This window comes from Chiloscyllium plagiosum, chromosome 30, assembly GCF_004010195.1.
Source record: "Chiloscyllium plagiosum isolate BGI_BamShark_2017 chromosome 30, ASM401019v2, whole genome shotgun sequence".
NCBI lineage: Eukaryota > Metazoa > Chordata > Chondrichthyes > Orectolobiformes > Hemiscylliidae > Chiloscyllium > Chiloscyllium plagiosum.
This window is the reverse complement of record NC_057739.1, coordinates 24,911,278-24,931,934: the sequence shown is the minus strand read 5'-3', so window position 1 is coordinate 24,931,934 and position 20,657 is coordinate 24,911,278. Positions and strand designations below refer to the sequence as shown.

General features: G+C 40.2%; 1 protein-coding gene across 5 annotated transcripts in view; it reads left to right on the top strand.

The window, feature by feature from the left end:
- LOC122564828 (spermatid perinuclear RNA binding protein) overlaps positions 1 to 20,657 on the top strand; it is a 167,565-nt gene that overhangs the window by 87,227 nt on the left and 59,681 nt on the right. For 4 of the 5 annotated variants that reach the window (XM_043720131.1, XM_043720134.1, XM_043720132.1 and 1 more), the window contains exons 3-4: positions 16,908 to 17,097; positions 17,977 to 18,212. In XM_043720131.1, coding sequence (XP_043576066.1) covers positions 17,059 to 17,097; positions 17,977 to 18,212 — 275 coding nt within the window. In that variant the 5' untranslated portion in view covers positions 16,908 to 17,058. The remainder of the gene's footprint in view (positions 1 to 16,907; positions 17,098 to 17,976; positions 18,213 to 20,657) is intronic. The other variant, XM_043720135.1, reaches the window with a different exon arrangement.

The following is a 20,657-nucleotide window of genomic DNA, read 5'->3' as shown; positions in this document are numbered from 1 at the left end:
GTTCTTGTATATATCTGGTCAGGACTAAGAGATTTATCCACCATCATACATTCTAACACATCCAACACCAACTCTCTGCTGGTGAAGACGGCCCTTGCTGTTTGAATTCACTGGACATCGGAGTGCATCTGGGAAAATCAGCAAACAGTGAAATTCACAATTGATCTTGGAGAAATTGTTTGGGCAAAGTCACAGTAGAGAAACAGATAAGTGAATAGTTTTACACTGCTCCAGGTTATTGTAGAGGAATTAAGTGTTATTTTTTGGTCTATAGGGAGAGGTTGAATAGGCTGGGGCTGTTTTCCCTGGAGCATCGGAGACTGAGGGCTTAGGTTTAGGGTGAGAGGGGAAAGATATAAAAGAGACCTAAGGGGCAACTTTTTCATGCAGAGGATGGTACGTGTATGGAATGAACTGCCAGAGGAAGTGGTGGAGGCTGATACAATTGCAACATTTAAAAGGCATTTGTATGGGTATGTGAATAGGAAGGATTTGGAGGGATATAGGCCAGGTGCTGGCGAGTGGGAACTAGATTGGGTTGGGATATCTGGTCAACATGGATGGGTTGGACCGAAGGGTCTGTTTCCATGCTGTACATCTGTAGGACTATGACTCTATGACCGTGACATGGACTGTTTCCAAGATATCACCGTTAACTTGCCCGAGTTCCTAAGTCTGATGAAGGGCTAATGCCCGAAACGACAATTCTCCTGCTCTATTTATCCTATCCATGCCCCTCATGATTTCATAAATCTCTTAGGTCACCCCTCAGCCTTCGATGCTCCAGGGAAAACAGCCCTAGCTTGTTCAACCTCTCCCTATAGCTCAAATCCTCCAACCCTGGCAACATCCTTGTAAATCTTTTCTGAACCCTTTCAAGTTTCACAACATCTTTCCAATAGTTTTTTTTCATACTGGAGTCCTGTAACCTGTGGAGTGCCACAAGGATTGGTGCTGGGTCCACCTACTTTCCATCATTTATATAAATTATTTGGTTGTGAGCATAAGAGGCATAGTTAGTAAGTTTGCAGATGACACCAAAATTGGAGGTGTAGTGGATAGTGAAGAAGGTTACCTCAGATTACAATGGGATCTTGATCAGATGGTCCAGTGGGCTGAGAAGTGGTAGATGGAGTTTAATTTAGATAAGGAGGTGCTGCATTTTGGGAAAACAAAACATAGTAGGACTTACACACTTAATGGTAAGGTCCTTGGCAGTGTTGCTGAACAAAAAGACCTTGGAGTTCAGGTTCATAGTTCCTTGAATGTGGCGTCGCAGGTAGATAGGATAGTGAAGAAGGTATTTTGAATGCTTTCCTTTATTGGTCAGAGTATTGAGTACAGTAGTTGGGAGGTCATGTACAGTACATTGGTTATTCTTTTTCCTTAAAATACCTCTTTGGATTCACTTTAATCTTCTCAACCAAGGCTATCTCATGCCCCCTTTTTCGTCCTCCTGATTTCCTTCTCTAGTAACCTCCTGTGTTCCCTGTATACCTCCAGGGATTCCCTTGATCCCAGCTGCCTGTACCTTTTTTCTGGTAAGAGTGTCAATATCTCTTCTCATCCAGGGTTCCCTATTCTTGCCAACTTTGCCCTTCACTCTCACAGGAGCTTGTAGACCTTGAACTCTAGTTATCTCATTTGCCAGAGGTCCCTTTGCCTGCAAACAAACTACTCCACTCAACCCTTGCAAGCTCTTGTCCAATTCCATCAAAATTCGTCTTGCCTCAATTTAGAACTTGAACCTGTTCTTTTTTTGAAGTCTGGTTTGTGGTGTTCATTCAAGAATCCAAGGAGAAATGCCTTTTTTTTTAAAAAGTATTAATAGTTTGAAATGGGAAGCCTCAAATCTACTTCAGCCAGAACAGGGACCAAATCATAACACTATCGAATCCATGTGCTAGCCATATAGCTAAGAGGTGCCAGTGTTGGACTGGGGTAAACAAAGTTAAAAATCACACCACACCAGGTTGTAGTCTAACTTGTTTATTTGGAATGTCATGATACAGTTTCTGTTATTGCAGTGATATCAGACCTTGTGGGAGCATGCAATGAAATCGATGACATCCTGAAATATTTTGTACAAACTTCCTGCACACTTTGTATTTTGCTGTGCTAGCTGTGCGTTTGAACTGACCCCACACTAGGGGGCAAGTAATAATGAATCACAAAAGGATCAGTCCAGAACTTAAATCTGCATCGTAACGAAGATGTGAAGAACAGATTTTGATTTAATACATTGAACAATTAAGGGACACAATACAGAAATGTTCCAGCAAATAGCCATACAACCAAGAATTTATTCAAGATAACCCAGCATTCTACTGTGGGATGTCATGGTATGAAATACACAGTACAGTTTGGTGAAATATTGATTTGCAAGAAACTTGCTCCATTTTTATAGCATCTCTACCGAATGGGTGAATAAATTGAGGTTTCCATCAAGGTACTATTGTGATATCTGTCCTTTTATAAATAGTCTAAGAGAATCGGCATGTCTATGGTGAGTTTTTTGTTTTGGAAATGTGTATATTGACAATACTAGAAGTTGTGTTTAGGTAATCGCATATGATGATCACGTTGACACCGATATCGTGATCGATGCATTGTTACAGATTTCTGTGCTGATTGTGTTCCTAAATTACATCTTTGTTCCCTGTCTCAACAAGTACTACTCTCTTAGTTGCCTACTGTAGCAAAAATGCCACATAAAATAGTTTCTGGTACTGTGATGAAACAAATATATGGGATGGCAATTGGTAAGTATGACTCAGTGAGTCTACAGAGGGATATTGACAGGTTAAGTGAGTGGGAAAACACGAATATGGCCAAGTGCGAAGTTACACACTTTAGCAAGAAGAACAGAGTGCTGAATATTATTTAAATGGTAAGAAAGACTGCAGAAAGGTGCAGCGCAGAGGGATCTTTGTGCATGAATTGCAAAACAGCTTGTATACAAGTTCAGATAATAGGGAAAATAAGTGCAAAGGGATCAAATATAAAAATAATGAAATCTTACTAAAAGTACTCCAGTATCTGTCAGACCACACCTGAGCAGCTTTGATCTCCATATCTAAGAAAGTTAAACTGGCATTCAAGGCAGCTCAGAGAAGGTTCTCTAGGATGTTTTTGGAGATGGTTGGATTTTCGTGTGAGGATGCGTTGAGCAGGTTGTAATGAGATGAGAACTTATTGAAGCATACAAAATTATTAGGCATCTTGACAGGATAGTTGTGTTGGGGTTCTTTCTCCCTGTCAGAATAATGAGGGGGACACCCTTTTAGGACAGATGAGGAGAGACTTCTTTTCTCCAATGGTTATGAATTTTTGGGATTCTTTACTTCAGAGAGCTCAAGGCTAGGTCGTTAAGTATATTCAAGGCTGAGTTATGGATTTTTAATGACCAAGGGAATTGAGGGTTATGGGCATATAGCTGATGCATGGACTAATAGAGGTTTTAATGGCATATTTGGCTATATACTGCATGCACATGGCAAATAACAATCTGCCCCAAAAGGAGAATGAACAGGTTCGCTTCGGCTGAGTTATTACCTGCTGAGATTGTAACTTTATAGTTTTATATGCTTATACTTGGTATTATCTTTATTAAATGTATTTAGGTGTTGGTGTGGGTGGGCGGGATGGGGAACTCACTTTCAACTTTAGCTTTATAGTACACTTTAATTTCTTTATTTTACTATGTGGTGCCTGGGTCGAGTGTGGGGTGCTGGTTGGGAGAGGATACGATGGGCTTACTGACAGGAAATGATGCCCCCTTTTAAATGTGTTTTATATTTTTCTTAGTTTTTCACTATATTGGCATGAGTGCATTAAAGAATTTCTATTTTTGTGAATTTTCTGTGGTCTGCTTGGGGTATTTTGGGTAGGATTCTTCCTCCCGGGAGGTCTCTGACTTGCCTGGATGATCATGGTTAGTCATTCGATTAAGTGGTGCACCTGTAATGTCAAGGGGAGTAATTCACCAATCAAAAGGAAGAAAATACTATCAAACCTCAAAAAAGAAAGGGTTGATATAGCTCTATTACAGGAGACACATTTACTGGATAAAGAGCACTTGAAATTACAACAGGGAGGATCTGATCAGGCCTTCTTTTCATCTTTCAGTTCAAAAAGTGGGGAGTAGTAATTCTCATTCGGAAGAACCTTCCTTTCAAAATCTTAAGTCAGATAAAGGATGAATCTGGATGGTATATACTGATCAAAGCCCTTATAAATGGAGAGGAATATGGGATTTTGAATCTTTATTGTCCCCTGGCATACCCTTTCAAATTTATAACAGAAGTATTCTCCCAAACTGATGGCTTTCGGGGCTCGTTACACAATTATAGGAGGAGATTTTAATTGTATTATGGACCCGGAGGTAGACAGGATACAGGTATGACCATTCAACCCGGTCAAATGCCTTCTCCGCATCCAACGAGACTACTATTAATGGTATTCTTTCCTGATGACAGACTTGAATCACATTCAAAACCCTTCTAATATTATTAGATGATCTACGGCCCTTAATAAACCCCGTCTGGTCCTCTTTTATGATGTGTGGTAACGCCTTCTCCCACCTCAATGCGAATATTTTAGATATTGGTCTGTATGATGCGCAATCTTCTGAGGCCTTTCCTTTTTTGACAATGAGAGAGATATTCACCTCTCTGAATGAAGGGGGGGGCGGGGGGTGGTGGAGAGGCAGCCCTGACCATCTGAGTAATTATACATGTCCATAAGTGGACCAGCCAGTACTCCTGTAAATTCTTTGGAGAATTCAACCTGGAATCCATCTGGGCCAGGTGCTTTGCCGCTCTGAAGCTGCTTGATTGCGTCAAGTACTTCCTGGGTTGTCAGGGGAGCATTCGGAATCGACACCTGTTCCAGGGCTAAGTCCGGAAAGTTTCTTCATCCCCCCTCCCCCCACCTTGTCTCAGCCGAATCCCTCCAGCCCGGCACCGCCTTCCTGACCTGCAGTCTTCTTCTTGACCTCTCCGCCTCCATCCTACTCCGACCTATCACCCTCACCTTGACCTCTTTCCACCTATCACATTTCCAACGCCCCTCCTCCAAGTCCCTCCTCCCTACCTTTTATCTTCTCCTGCTGAACATTCTCTGCTCATTCCTGAAGAAGGGCCTGTGCCCGAAACGTCGAATCTCCTGTTCCCTGGATGCTGCCTGACCTGCTGTGCTGTTCCAGCAATAAAGTTTCAACTTTGATCTCCAGCATCTGCAGACCTCACTTTCTCCTCCTAAGTCCGGAAAGGCCAGGCTTTTAAAAAAAGGACTCCATCTTCTTAGCTCTGTCTTCACAATCCTGTGATTTATACAAATCAGAGTAAAACTCTCAAGATTGTGTTGATCCTTTTATGATCATGAGTCAAAGTATCAGCACTTTCCCTAAAGTACGCGATAGCTTGAGGGGCCTTTTTTTCCCTTGCAAGATATGTTAGGTATCTACCAGGCTTATCGCCATATTCATATAATCTTTGCTTTGCAAATAAAATATTTCCCTCTTTGCCGTTTAGGTAAGTGCAGTATTCAGGGCTGTCTAAGGGCTGTATTCCTTTGTAATTTAGCAACAGAGGGCCTATCAACATAAGCTATCTCAGCTGCCTTCAAGCGAGCCTCGAGTAGATGCTGTTGTTCTCCCTTTTGTTTGTTTTGGGTTGCTGAGTATGAAATGATCAGCCCCTGTGCATAGGCCTTCATGGTCTCCCACATCACTGACAGGTTACTGGATAGTAAAGTTCGGTGTTGGAAAGGTATTCACTAAATGGGTCTCAATATTGTGTAATGACCTCAAAGCGGCCGTGATTATCAATGGTTTAGGCTCGGATAGCTTCAGTGTGGGTAGGGGCTGCCGTCAGGGTTGTCCTCTCTCACCGTTGCTATTGCTAATAATTGAGCCACTAGCGGAAGCTATACGGGCTGGTTCTAATATAATGGCTCAGAGGGTTGGTACGGGTAAACATAAAATTGCCCTTTATGCAAATGATGTTCTCCTTTTTCTTAGTAATCCTTTGATGACCGTGCCCTGTCTGATCCAAGTAATTAATTTATTTAGTGCGTTCTCAGGTTACAAAATTAATTTCACAAAATCTGAGGCCATACCGATGGGTGGTCTCGCTAGTATGTCCCACTTATCAGACGGATCTTGCTTTCCCTTTCGGTGGTCTCTGGAGGGTTTTTTATATTTAGGTATTTTTATCACCCCAATATTTGGCCTGTAGTATAAAGTCAATTTTGTACATCTATTGGAGAGGATAAGGCAGGATCTTCAACGTTGGGGGGATCTTCCAATATCTTGGTTAGGCAGAATAGTTCTAATTAAAATGAATATCTTGCCCCGTCTTCTATACCCTATGAGAATGCTTCCGGTGATGTTACCGAGGCCGGCATTGCGTAAACTATTCGGTTGGCTTGGTTCTTTCATCTGGAATCATAGATGGCCCCTTATTAAGTTAAAGAAGCTACAGCTTCCACAAGCAAGGGGAGGGATGAGTTTTCCAGACTTTAGGAAGTATCAGCTGCGTTCTCTATTAAGCTACATAGCTGATTGCGGGTCACACGAGACCCAATCTGGATGGACATAGAGGCCTCTCAAGCAAAGTGCGCCCTTATTAACCTATTTTTAGATAAAATGAAAGTTATTATGGATCATTGTAAAAACCCTATTGTATTAAACGCAATTAAAGCCTGGTAGATAATGCGGCAAAACAAGGGCAACTCACAAAAAACCTCCCCTTATACTCTTATAGTGGGAGCATGGGGTTTTCAACCAGGGCTCACAGATGCCACATTTAAATTCTGGAGGTCCAGGGGTATTTCTTGCTTAGGGGATCTGTTCGATGGGGAGGTTACGGTGTCTTTTGAACAGCTACACCAGAAATTTGGACTACCTAATGGAGACCCTTTTGGTACTTCCAAATTCGAGATTACATACAGAAGAAGACTACATTATTAGATTGCTCTTATAAATCAGATAGGGAACGAAGAGTGTTGTGGCCAATGGGTTTACCTTTGGTCAGCACTTGCCATAATTTACTATATAACGAAGTATCGGAAAGATTGTTTAAAACATGGAATCGGGAATTGGGGTTGGAAATCTCTTCAGAAATGTGGGACGACATCTGGGAAAATGCCAGAAAGATCTCTATATGTAATAGAACCCAAGCTATTCAATTGAAGATACTCCATAGGACTCATGTAGCACCGGAGCGATTGGCAAAATTTAGGGCAGGAGCATCTCCATATGTCCTAAATGTAAAATAGAGGTCGGCACTCTCACGCATTGCTTATGGACATGTCACATGGATCAGTGTAGCAAATGCTATGACAGAAAACTTGGGAGCAGAAATTAGGGTGGATCCAGTATCTCTTCTCTTGGACTTTGAGTCTGCCTTCCCTGGATGTGAACGGGAGGAAATTATTCTGCATTCTCTGCTTTTTGTCACCACCTCAGGCAGTATTTTCTATATTTTTATCACCCTCTGGTCAAAACATTTTTCTCAGAACTCCTTTAAACATTTGCTTCTCACCTTTAAACATGTGCCCTCTGGTCTTAGACACACCTGTCATGGGGAAAAGATTCTCATGACCTACCCTGTTTATACCTGTCATAATTTTGTATACCTCAATCAGATCCCCCCTTCAGCCACCTCTGCTCCAAGGAAAACAAGCCTAGCCTATCCAGTTTCTCCTCGTAACTGAGACTTTTCACCCCAGGCAATATCTCCTCTGCCTTCTCCAGTGCAATCGCTTGTGACTGTCCCCCTGCATAAATAACACAGGATGGCATGAGAACAGAACTTCTGAGTTATAGCAGAACCAACTATACAGCAGGTAATAAGGAAGGTAAATGTAATTTAGGGATCTATTGCTAAAGGAACAGAGTATACAAATAGGGAAGTGTTCCTGCAACTGTAGAAGGCATTACTAAGACCGTGCCTGGAGTATTGTGTACAGTTTTGGTTCCCTTACTTGATGAGGGATATAATTGTATTAGAGGTGATTCAGAGGAGGTTGTCTAGATTGATTTCAGAAGTGAAGGGCTTGTCTATTGAGAGATTGTGTAGCTTAGGCCTGTACAGTCTGGGGTTTGATTATATTTAAATTGTATAAGAGCTGCTATGGGAGGGTTGACAAAATTGACATAGTATGTTGATTGACTACATCCAAGAAAGTAGCTAATCATTGTGTGTTACAGTCATTGAAAATTTATGGATAGTCAGTTTTCTGTCTGGGCTGATCATATTTTTTCAGTTGAGCTCACTTTCGCAAAGAGAGAGCGGCGATACAGTTTTTTAAAAATGTTACTCCATGTTTCTGCATCTATTTCTTCAGCAAAAACCACAGCCTTGTATTATGGCTTCTTACCTGTGCTTATCCTAATTTATTTTCTTCTGTGTGAACCTTAGAGGGTCATGCACAGCAGAGGGTTCCAGCAGCAGATATCATTGCTGCGATCTTTGTCACCGCGCAACTTAGAGGGAATGTTGCTTCTCACAGGAGGGACGTTTTGATATGTCAAAATTGGCAGTTGGCCCACAATGCAGAAGACAATCTACTTTTGCAAAGAATTATTCCATTCAGAGTTCCCTTGTGAGTATTTGATTATGGAAGGGCTGGTTTCAATTCACCATTTTGCATAAGGAGTTTCAAACTTGCATTGTTGTTCAAGCAATACCTGTTAGTACGAATTCTCATCCCCAGAGAGGGTGTGTAGGCCTCATTGTGAGTTATACATTCCAGATGACGAACTCTTAACGTTTTAAGGTGCGATTCTCAGCCATGCTATTTAGAAATTGATTTATAAATTCCTGAAAGCTTGTCTGCTTTAGGTCAGGTGACTTTGACCATTTTATTTGTCCCAGCTTAGATTTATTTGTTTCTCTCAAACCAAAGTCTTTGCTGTTAATCCATGAGATTTTAATGACTAATTGGTCTGTATTTTATATCATCCTGGCAATATCAAATTCATGGGTATCTTGTCCTTATTGAGGACGTCACTTAATAGGCACTGGAAACTGATCTTTTTAGAATTAAAGTCTCTTGGTCTTTTGTAATAATATTTAAACTGTTTTGTTCCACAATGCAGCAACATCACCTGCATTTTGGTGCAGTTGGTCTGAAATCTTTGCTTGACTCCAGGTTTATAAAATCATAGAGCTGCACAGCATGGAAACAGGCCCTTCGGTCCAACTCATCCATGCTGACCAGATATAGAGTCATAGAGATGTATAGTGTGGAAACAGACCCTTCAGTCATGCCGACCAGATATCCCAACCCAATCTAGTCCCACCTGCCAGCACCCGGCCCATATCCCTCCAAACCCTTCCTATTCATATTAAATGTTGCAATTGTACTAGCCTCCACCACTTCCTCTGGCAGCTCATTCTATACATGCACGACCTCTGCGTGAAAAAGTTTTCCCTTGGGTCCCTTTTAAATCTTTCCCCACTCATTCTAAACCTATGCCTTCTAGTTTTGGACTCCTGTATCCCGAAGAAAATACCTTGTCTATTTACCCTATTCATGTCCCTCATGATTTTATAAACCTCTATAAGGTCACCCTTCAGCCTCTGATGCTTTAGGGAAAATAGCGCCATCATATTCAGCCTCTCCCGATAGCTCAAACCTTCCAACCCAGGTAACATCCTTATAAATCTTTTCTAAATCCTTTCAAGTTTCACAACATCCTTCCTATAGGAAGGAGACCAGATTTGAGCACAGTATTCCAAAAGTGGCTTAACCAATGTCCTGCAAACTGCAACATGACATCCCAACTCCAAACTGACCAATAAGGGCAAGCAAATCAAACACCATCTTTACTATCCAGTCTACCTGTGACTCACTTTCAAAGAGCTTTGTACCTGCACCCACAAGGTCTCTTTGTTTAGTAACACTCTCCCAGGCCCTTACCATTAAGTGTATAAGTCCTGCCCTGATTTGCCTTTCCAAAATGCAGTACCTCACATTTATCTAAATTAAACTCCATCTGCCACCACTCGGCCCATTTGCCCATTTGATCAAGATCCCATTGTACTCTGAGGTAACCTTCTTGGCTGTCAACTACACCACTAATTTTGGTGTCAACTGCAAACTTACTAACCATACCTCTTTTATGTTCAAATCAAAATCATTTATATAAATGATGAAAAGCAGTGGACTTAGCACCGATCCTTGTGGCACACCACTGGTCACAGGCCTCCAGTCTGAAAAGCAACCCTCCACCATCATCCTCTGTCTTTACCTTCAAGCCATTTCTGTATTCACTTGGCTAGTTCTCCCTCTATATTGTGTGATCTAACCTTGCTAACCTGTCTACAATGAGGAACTTTGTCAAACACGTTACTAAAGTCCATATAGATCATTTCCACTGCTCTGCCCTCATCAATCCTGTTTGTTGCTTCCAGAGAAACCAATCAAGTTAGTGAGACAGGATTTCTCACGCACAAAGTCCTAATCAATTCTTGCCTTTCCAAATACATGTAAATTCTGCACCTCAGGATTCCCTCCAATTTGCCTACCGCCAATGTCAGGCTCACTAGTCTGTAGTTCTCTTGCTTTTCCTTACAACCTTTCTTAAATAGTGACACCACGTGAGCCAACCACCCAGTTTACCAGACCCTTGTTTGGGGCTACGGATGATACAATTATCTCAGTAACGGGCCCAGCAATCGCTTCCCAGTGAGTCCTAGGGTACACCTAATCGGGTTCCAGGGGTTTATCCACCTTTTGATATGGCCCACTTAAGTGCATATAAAAACACACATCCAGTGATGGTATAATTGTTTCAACAACTTACAGGGGTCCATGCTTCTCAGAATTAAGCCAGCGACAGGTCTTTGTTCTGGTAGCACCTTTGATCTTCTGTAGTTGCTCTTTGGTGAATAGCTGACCACTACCTCTTTTTAACGTCAGTTTTTCACTACCACTTAATTCCTTCACTGTAGCAGTTATTTGATAAATTGCATATATTACAACTTCCAACTAGAAAACAGCCTTGTACCTCATTTTCATTTTGGCATCACTTGCCTTACCAAGCATACTCTGCTGTGAATGGGTGTGTTTTAAATGCCCGTACATACTCTTTGCAAGACCTGCATGAGCCCATTTTCTGACTTGCTGTCGAGGCTAAGTAAATCATACATTTATGGGTGAAAAATCAAGCTTGACTACTTATGCACGTACAGTGGTGACCCCGGAATCCGAACGCCCTATTGTTCGAACAACTCTGAATCCGAACAACTATTTCTTGAAAATTTTGCCCTAAAATCCGAACACATTTTCAGAACCCGAACACCACGTACCGTTCAGGTCGCACTTTGTTTGTTCAGTTCGTCTCTGGAAGTAGTCATGAAAACATCTCTCGTGTGTCCATCACTAGTTTACCTCGTGTTTTCACCTTGGTTTGTGCTGGTTTTTAAATCATCACCCTTGTGCGTTCACCTTGGCACCCAAGAAGAGCAGTGAAGCAAATAAGAGCAAGAGGAAGTCTGTAAACTCTCTCCCTCCCTCCTCCTCTCCAGCTTCCACATGCACCATTAGCACTCCTCACTAAGGTAAATGAAGTTATTTTCATGTTAGAACATTTATTTCTTATTTTTATTATTGTTACTTGATATTTAGGTCATTTACTCACCTTATTTTACCTTAACCATGTGTATTTGCAGTTAAAACTGTCTTGGAAATGTTTTTTATTGGGTCCAGAAACTGATTAATTCACTTTCCATTATTTCCTATGGGGAAAATAGTTTCGGATTCCGAACTTTTTGCGATCTGAACAGCCTCCTGGAACGAATTAAATTCTGATTCCGAATTGCATTTCATAGCTGAAAGGCAGATAACTTTGTTGTGGGGTATATGCAAAAGCATGATTTATGATGCCAAAAATTGGAATTGTCTCATAAGCCAATGCAACCTAAATACTGTGATCTGTGATTATTAATAATGTCTTTAGTCACTTGTTGTAGTAAAATTTTACTATGTGAAATCTTGTTTCATCCTTTTCAGCTGTTAATTTTTAAGTTCAAATTTCTTTTAAGTGACAGCAGTCTTTGTGGAGTCAATAACAGACTATGGAGTGCTTGCAAGATTTTGAATCTACAGGCTAAGACGAGTATATTGAGTTTAAACTAATTCAATTTCAATGATTTTTGTTTTGCTGCATTTATTCAAAAATTAAAATGGCTTTGTCTGTTGTGAATCTTTCCTTGAAAGAAGACTTGTCTTTATTTGTCATTTAAATCTTGAGGAATGAAAAGAAATCCAAATAAAAGTTTACTAGGATTCAGTTACAAATGAGGAGAAAGTGAGGACTGCAGATACTGGAGATCAGAGCTGAAAATGTGTTGCTGGAAAAGCGCAGCAGGTCAGGCAGCATCCAAGGAACAGGAGAATCGACGTTTCGGGATTCCTGAAAGAAGGGCTTATGCCCGAAACGTCGATTCTCCTGTTCCTTGGATGCTGCCTGACCTGCTGCGCTTTTCCAGCAACACATTTTCAGTTCAGTTACAAATGAGGCAAGTTTAACTTGTAAGAGGGGCAAGAGAAAGGAATGAAAATACTTGAAAGGGAAACCTGTGTTTTGTGACAAGGCATTTCGTAGGAAAAGCAATGAAGGTTTATTCAACCAAATGTGGTCCAGGCAGGTCCATTAAAACTGAATATACACTGAAAACCATATGAACTATTTGTAACCCTATTTCAACTAAAAATGTATCCAAAGAATCAAAAGTTTAAACATTCCAAATGAAAAAATTCTTGAAATCTCTGACCGCAATAAAGAGTTAGATTCTATTTGCTTGCATTTGACTTTGTCTGCCTTGAACTTGGTTGTAGATCTTAACCCATAGGAATCAAAATAGAACATAGCAGCAGCACTCCAAGCTAATGGACAGAGAGGCAATGCTTTAGCCCAGGACAGTTTTAACTATGAATGTTAGATCAGGAAATGAAAACTCAAAATGAGGAAACTGCATCTCTTACTCAGAAGGAATTGGACCAACTTGTTTCAAGCAATGAACAATTCAAGTGGGATGACCCAAAAAAACCCAGAATGAATGTAAAAAACTGCAAAAGTTGTTTAAAAACAAAGGAAATTTTAGTGGAACATTAGTATAACCTCTACAACGTTCTCCGGGAGGCTGAACTGGAATTTTAAATGAACTGGAGTCACATGTTTTAATTGGAGAATGACTCTTGTTGACTGATCTAAATGTGTCTTTCAGATTTAAACATTACAAAAAATCTGGCACAATAAAATCAAGATTTAACATAAGAACATGGACCAACTGATTCACAGTGATTCTAAAGAAAAACCATAGAGAATACACAATTTAGAGTAAAAAGCATTCTGAGTGAGAATTTCTTCTGTGTTCCAATTTACACCGATCAAGGGGTAAAATAGAAGGCGGCCATGATGTTTTGAAGAGGTTTATCAAACCAGATCAAAGAGACAATTGTCTAACTAAAGACACTGCTTCTATGTGAACTTCAATTTTCATGCAGAAGGAGATTTGCTACAAAGCTTCTTGAAAGGTGACTCTACTTGCAGCAAAACAAATTCTCACTCAAGAAGGTCAGAAGTCACACCACACCAAGTAGAAGTGCCTTGGAACCTTGTGATTTCAAATGAAACTCTTGGACTGTAACCTGATGCTGTGACACCTGACCTTGTCTACCCAGTCCGACACTGGCACCGCCACATTGAGTCAGAGTCATATAGCATTGAAACAGACGCTCCACAGTCCAAACACTCTATGCTGACCATGTTCCCAAACTAAACTAGTCTCACCTGCATGCTATTGGCTAATATCCATCTAAACCTTTTGTATTCACGAACTTGTCATTTAAATGTGCATCCACCACTTTCTCAAGGAGATCATTCCACTCTCTGTGGGGGGGGGGGGGAAGTAATACAATCTCCTCCCCCCCCCCCCCCCCCCACCACCACCACCCCAAATGTCCTTTTCAAATCTCTATCCTCTCACTTAAAAATATGACCCCTAGTTTGAACTCCCCAGGCTAGGGGGAAAGACCATTGTCATTCAACTTAACCAATGCTCCTCATGATTTTAAATACCTCAATAAGGACCCCACTCCATCTCCTTCATTCCAGTGAAAAACGTTCCAGCCTTTCCATTTTTATACCTCTAACCCTCCATTCCTGGCAACATCCTGGTAAATCTTTTCTGAACCCCCTCTGGTTTAATAATACCTTTCCTATATCAGGGCAACCAGAACTGCACACAGTACTCCAGAAGAGGCCTCACCAATGAACTTTAAGATGTGCCACAAAGAAGACCATAAATCCTGACTGTTACAAGGATTTGGGTCAATGTAAGTTATACATTGTGCATTAAACAGTCCACTTTAATGTCACAATATGACTGCACGAGAGAATATAAATATTTATGTAGTAATTTAATAATTAAAGTGTATAGAATGTTGCACATTTTCACTTTCTTAGTTGGGGGGTTATTAGTTGAGGTTTTAGGATTGATATTTTGGATTGTGTATTTGCACTTGTGTTAACATAAAATGGGTTTATTTGACTATTCTGAATTCTGCCTATGATTGAGCAAGGTGTGAAGTTCCCAACCTTGGAACAAAAGGTGAGGACAGTTGAGCTAATGGTAAATAATTTGGCCGTGATTTTTTGAGTCAAAGAGAAGAATAGTGCAAAACAACAGTAGATGGTATGGTCAGCAGAGAGAACAAGCTGTAGGTTTTATTGCAAGCTACAAAAATTGAATGTGCAAGACTGATGGCTTGTAGTTGAAGAGATATTTTGCACAATTATCTCAGAAGTCTGCAAGATTTGTCCTGCCATGGCCAAGGAAGAAGAAAGACCGGGCTGTTCTTCTGGTAGGAGATTTGACAAGCTCTCCAAAAATTGATAGAAAATGTTGATTTGGGGTTGATACTCTGAAATGGGGAAATGTGAACCCTTAAGAAGCCGGAAGTGACTGTGAACTGTTTGTTTCGGGATATAATTTTATGGAGGGGGTGATATGTGGTAAACATATAAACAGAGCTTCCTTTTACATATTTAGAAGTAAAAGTTGTGTTCTTAGTCACTTTCCAAAGCAAAAATGTAAAGTCCTGAGTCATCCTTTTCAGCTTTAAGTGTAATTTTGAATTTCTTTTTAAATATTGTTTGTCAGAAGTGAGATCATAACCCTACATGTTCTTATTTATATCTTGAAATTTTTAATCAAATCATTGTTTAATCTTCTAAATCCCAGGAAATACATACCTAATTTATGCAGCCCTTGGAATCCAGTACAATTCTTCATAAATCTATGCTGTATTCCTATGCTGATAACCAAGACCAATATTATCCTTCCTAAGATGTATCATGAACTGATCACAGCATTCCAGGAGTGGTCTAAAAACCATTTCCCACATTACATATCTCTACCCCTCTTATGTCCTAGTCTTCTACATCTAAAGCTCAAAATTCCATTTTCTGTGCATGGCTGTGATCTGTGTTCATGAAATACCACCTCCTTCCCCCCGCAAAGTATGTCTTGGACTTCCACCATTTTTAGTCTTTCAACATTCAAAGTTTGGTGTATCCAGTGAGATTAGAATGGGAATGTATGAATATGTATTGAGGCTGAGAAATAACACGTTAGCTGAATACATATATAGGAATCTCAGGGTAATTGGAGAAGCTGGCGTAGCCATAATAGCAGCCTCCAGGTGTAATACGGACTCCAAATTAAACTTTGTTCTTAACCTATATAGCATGATAGGTACAGAATAACTGAGCAGATCAGCACATGTCATTTGAAAAATGTAATGGGGCAAATTATGGAATTGGGATCAAACATGGTGATGGGGTTGTGTAAATCCAGCCAGGGAGGAAATAGCCTAGTGGTATTATTACTGGACTGTTAAACCAGAGACCCAGGTAATGTTCTGGGGACCTGGATTTGAATCCTGCCACAGCAGGTAGTGGAATTTTGAATTCAATAACATCTGGGCTTAAGAGTCCAATGGTGACCATTGTCGTCGTCATCTGAAAAATCCATCTGGTTCACAAATGCCCTTTAGGAAAGGTAACTGCCATCCTCACCTGGTCTGACCCATTGCAACGTGGTTGACTCTCAACTGTTCTCAAGAGGTGAGCAACAAATCTGCCCTAGCCAGTGATGGCTATGAATGAATACAAAACAAAATCATTAAAACTTTGAGACTACTTGAGACCTTAAATAGTGCAAAGAGACTGACTGTTCAGGAATGCTGAAGTGCTAAATAGCACAAAACACAATCAAGAAGTGACTTTGTTATTGATTTGTTGATCTATAATAATTGGAAAGGAAAAATACTTGCCTCTGGTACCCTACCACCGATCTAGGTAGATACATGCCTTAGCAGCTGAAGCATGAAATTCTAGTCAAATATCTTCTGTACTGAAATAACATTCTTTTATAATCTTTCAATGGCATTTACTCTTATTTTGTTGTCACCATGTTGTCAACTTTATATTACCAATTCCAAATGCGTCTTTGCAATCAAATATGTGGATTTGGCATCCAGTTAATGAATATTATTCAGTACTTGTGGTTGATAAAACACCAATCAATAAACCTTAATTCAGCCACATAAGAACTGCCATATGACCATGTTAAAACCATGCAAGTGAAATAAGTGTGTAGGCTCAGCTATTCTCTCTGCGTATACAACGATACTAAATGCATATGGGGAAGTTTGAAATTGCAGGAAGTGCAGAACAGCAAAGGAAACTACTTTCCACAGTGCAGTTTAAGAAAACAGTACTCTGGGTAGCTCCAACCATGCCACCTCTCTCATTCACTTGGGCTCACCAATTTTTTGTGTATTTTGCGCTATCAATTTGATCTCTTCTGTTTTCTCCTCCATGAAAGAACTGAGGTACAGAATGAGACCTTGTATGCAGCACAGGCGGGGGAGATCATGTGGCTTGCATGGCTACTGCAAGGATGAAAGGTCTTAAATGGACAGTGTCTTGCAATTTTCCCCTGTTTGGGTGATGGCTTAATCATTTGTATTTGGAGGATGAAATATGTTGAAAGAATGAAGAAGACCATACAGAAGGTAAGCAATCTAACATTACCTACCTGAGTAGGGTCTTCAGCATTCTTCAAATTAAGTTCTCTGCATGTCAAGCTCTTAACCTGTCCTATGTTATCTGATATGTGATTGAGAATTTATACCCTTCGCATTTTCTCCTCAAATCAAAGGCTGATTTTTGAGTCTGCAGTCATCATAGGCAGCCTTGCCCCCTACCCAGCTCATAAAATGTCCCATTATATTTAAATATGCATCCTCTGTAAACCCTCAGTGTTGTATAACACTAAGATAGGGAAGGTTTATACTCCAGATTTTACAATATTACCTTGGGCTGCTCTAAAATATCTGTAAGGAAGTGGATAGTTATGCCATTTATATGTCAATGAAGCTTGTTATCAGCTGCTTTTTCCTTATTGTCCATATGTTTTGAATAATGAGTGGAAATTACATCTTGTTGAGTTAACTGTACAACTATTCAGTAAGTGAATTATAATTGTCAGAGGTAACAAATAACATTTCTGAACGTGATTATAATGATATTACAGTTACAAGTGGGCCTTGCTCTCAAGGGTACTACATTGGTTGTTATGTGCTTCCAGCAGAGAAAAGAAAAATCCCTTAACAAGTAGCAATGAAACCATGAAAGAACAAAGAGAACAATATACTTTGTGGTCTCCTGAAGTTGAAAGCTGTGATCTCCAGATTGTCTTTGAGTTTTCTTTTGAGCAGAAGTTGTAGTTAGGCTAAAAACAGAAGTTTACATATTCCTCTCACAATGAATAATGAAGGAATTAGCAGAAGAGAATCTGTAAACATTATCTGGATCTTAACATAGTTCTTACAAACAAATGAAAAAGTTTTTTTTTTAACTGGTTCAATATATAAACTTCTCTTTTTTTGAAGCGACCAATCCGAACATTTGCTAACGATGACCGACATGTTATGGCAAAACATTCCTCGGTGTATCCTTCCCAAGAGGAGCTTGAGGCTGTGCAGAATATGGTTTCAACAGTTGAATGTGCGTTGAAACATGTATCGGACTATTTGGATGAAACTAATCTGCAGACCGTCAATTTGGATACCAGTGAAGATGGAGCAACAGATGTGAAGAAAAGCAGCATTTCAGAGAGCAATACAAAGTGAGGTTCTTGCCAATGTTGCTGAAGGGTGATGCAGTGTTTTCTTAGAGAAGGGATTTTGTAACTGATTCTCCTTTTAGCTTCAGTAAGAGTGTGTTTTGCTGATTTTATTAGATTTTAATTGACATTGTTTGTTAATTAGTTCCTAGCACATTATAGTTGCAAAATGTGTTCAACATTGGTTAAGTAGGTTCTCTAGCCCAAAAGTTTTAATGAACATGTCCCACTTGTAGAAGCGTGAGATTATTTTAAGTTTTGGCAAACAACATTGTATTGCATTGTTTAATTTAGAATTTTACATGATATTTCTATGACCATAGTTCCCAAATTTATCTTTCAGTCCAATTAAGAAATATTATTAGAATATACTGTCATTGGAGCTGAGGTTGGTCTCCTGGGACTGTGCCTCCACCCTCATTACTCCATATGAGAAATATCTGCAGAAACAATGTAGCACATGTCTAGAGCATTCTAGAAGTTCTGGTCAACACTTCATGTGTTGTCATAATGTATCAGAAATCCAAAGTACAATGTGCTGTGAAGGTGAGTGTAAGAACCATGCAACAGTCGTCGCTGCATTGCAGGTAAGATGTCTGTTTAGCTCTGAGTACTAGGTGCCAGCTAGCTAACAAGCCAGTCAAAAGAAAACAGGCCAGCAGCAGACACTCAAGTGAGAGTCAACCAACCATTGTCAAAAGGAAACAAAACAGAGTATTGAAGTTGGAAAGTCATGTTGCGGTTGTACAGGACATTGGTGAGGCTTCTTCTGGAATACTGTGTCCAATTCTGGTTGCCCAGTTATAGGAAGGGTATTGTTAAGCTGGAGAGGGTTCAGAAGAGAATGACTAGGATGTTGCCAGGTATGAAAGCTTTGTGTTATGAAAAAAAGCTGGATAGGCCAGGACATTTATCAGTGGAGCATAGGATGTTAAGAAGTGACCTGACAGAAGTTTATAAAATAATGAGGTATAGAGTCAATTGTAGTTGTCTTTTCCCTCATATATATAGGGGGATTTCAAGACTAGGGGCACATTTTTAAGGTGAGAGGAGAGAGATTTAAGATAGACATGAGGGAAAATGTTTTACAGAGGGTGGATCGCATGTCAAATGAAGTCCCTGAGGAAGAGGTGAATGTGGGTGGTACTACAATGTTTAAAAAACATTTGGATAGGTACATGATTAAAAGATTTGGAGATTTATGGACCAGGAGCAGGCATGTGGGGCTAGTTTAGTTTGGGATTATGTTTGGCATGGACTATTCCGACCAAAGGGTCTGTTTCTGTGATGTGTGACTCTGTGACTAAGTACGTAACTGATCTGGTTCTTGAAAATGAAGTGGGACAAATGGAGCTTTTTAGAACCCTGATCACTATATTAGTAGGTTTAGCACAATTATGGAAAGCTACAAGGAATAATTAAAGGTAGAGAAGCACAGCTAAGCACTAATTTCAGTTAGTTGAAAGAGCAACTGGCTCAGGTGAGTTGCAAGTAGAAAATGCTGTACCTTAATGCTGCTCACCCTCCTTAGCATAGCTGAATTTCCTACTGAAGCCTGTACTTCATCTTCACAGCCCCTCTCCAAAATAGCTGCTTCCACTAGAGCTTGCCTCCTTTTTATACGCTGCCACTAGGAAGGAAAATCTTCTTCCAGAATCCTCTTAGACACGTCCCAATACTACCCTTAGGATGCTCTTCCTCCTGTTGAGCATTGGGGGTTCTTCGCAATTCCATACTAAATTGTAGTGAGTAAGCAGACTTCTTGAATCCAATTGAGTCACTATTTACAATCACCCTCTGGTGAAGCTGGTGCAGTTGACGTCATATATATGGACTTTGAGAGGGTGCTCAATAAAGAGCTACGTGATAGCAAAATCGAAGCCATTAGGAAGGAAAATCTTCTTCCAGAATCCTCTTAGACACTTCCCAATACTATCCTTAGGGTGCTCTTTCTCCTGTTGAGCACCAGGGGTTCTTCGCAATTCTGTACTAAATTGTAATGATTAAAAGTCTTTAGCAGCATGGATATATAATGGAAAATGAGACAAACTGCAGAGAATGGTGGCATGTGTTTTTTTCCAGGCTTGAGGGCAGAATGCAGTAATATCTCCAGGTTTTGGTATTGTGGTCATAATTTTGATGCACCACTGACCAAGACTTGGGGCTAAATTCAAAGTTTGCAGATGGCAGAAAGCTTGGAGGTATACTGATGACCAAATGATGCAGCATTTTTCAGGAAGGCAGAGAGGTTGGCGGATTAAATACGCACACAGAAGATGAAATTTAGAATAAGTGATGCAATTTGGAAAGAAGAACCAGTAGAGGCAATATAAACAAAATGGTACAATTGTCACAGGAGTGCAGGAACAGATACATGTGTTCACAGACAAAAAGCTTTGAAGGTACAAGAACAGCCAATAAGGCCATTTAATAAACGTGTATGGAATA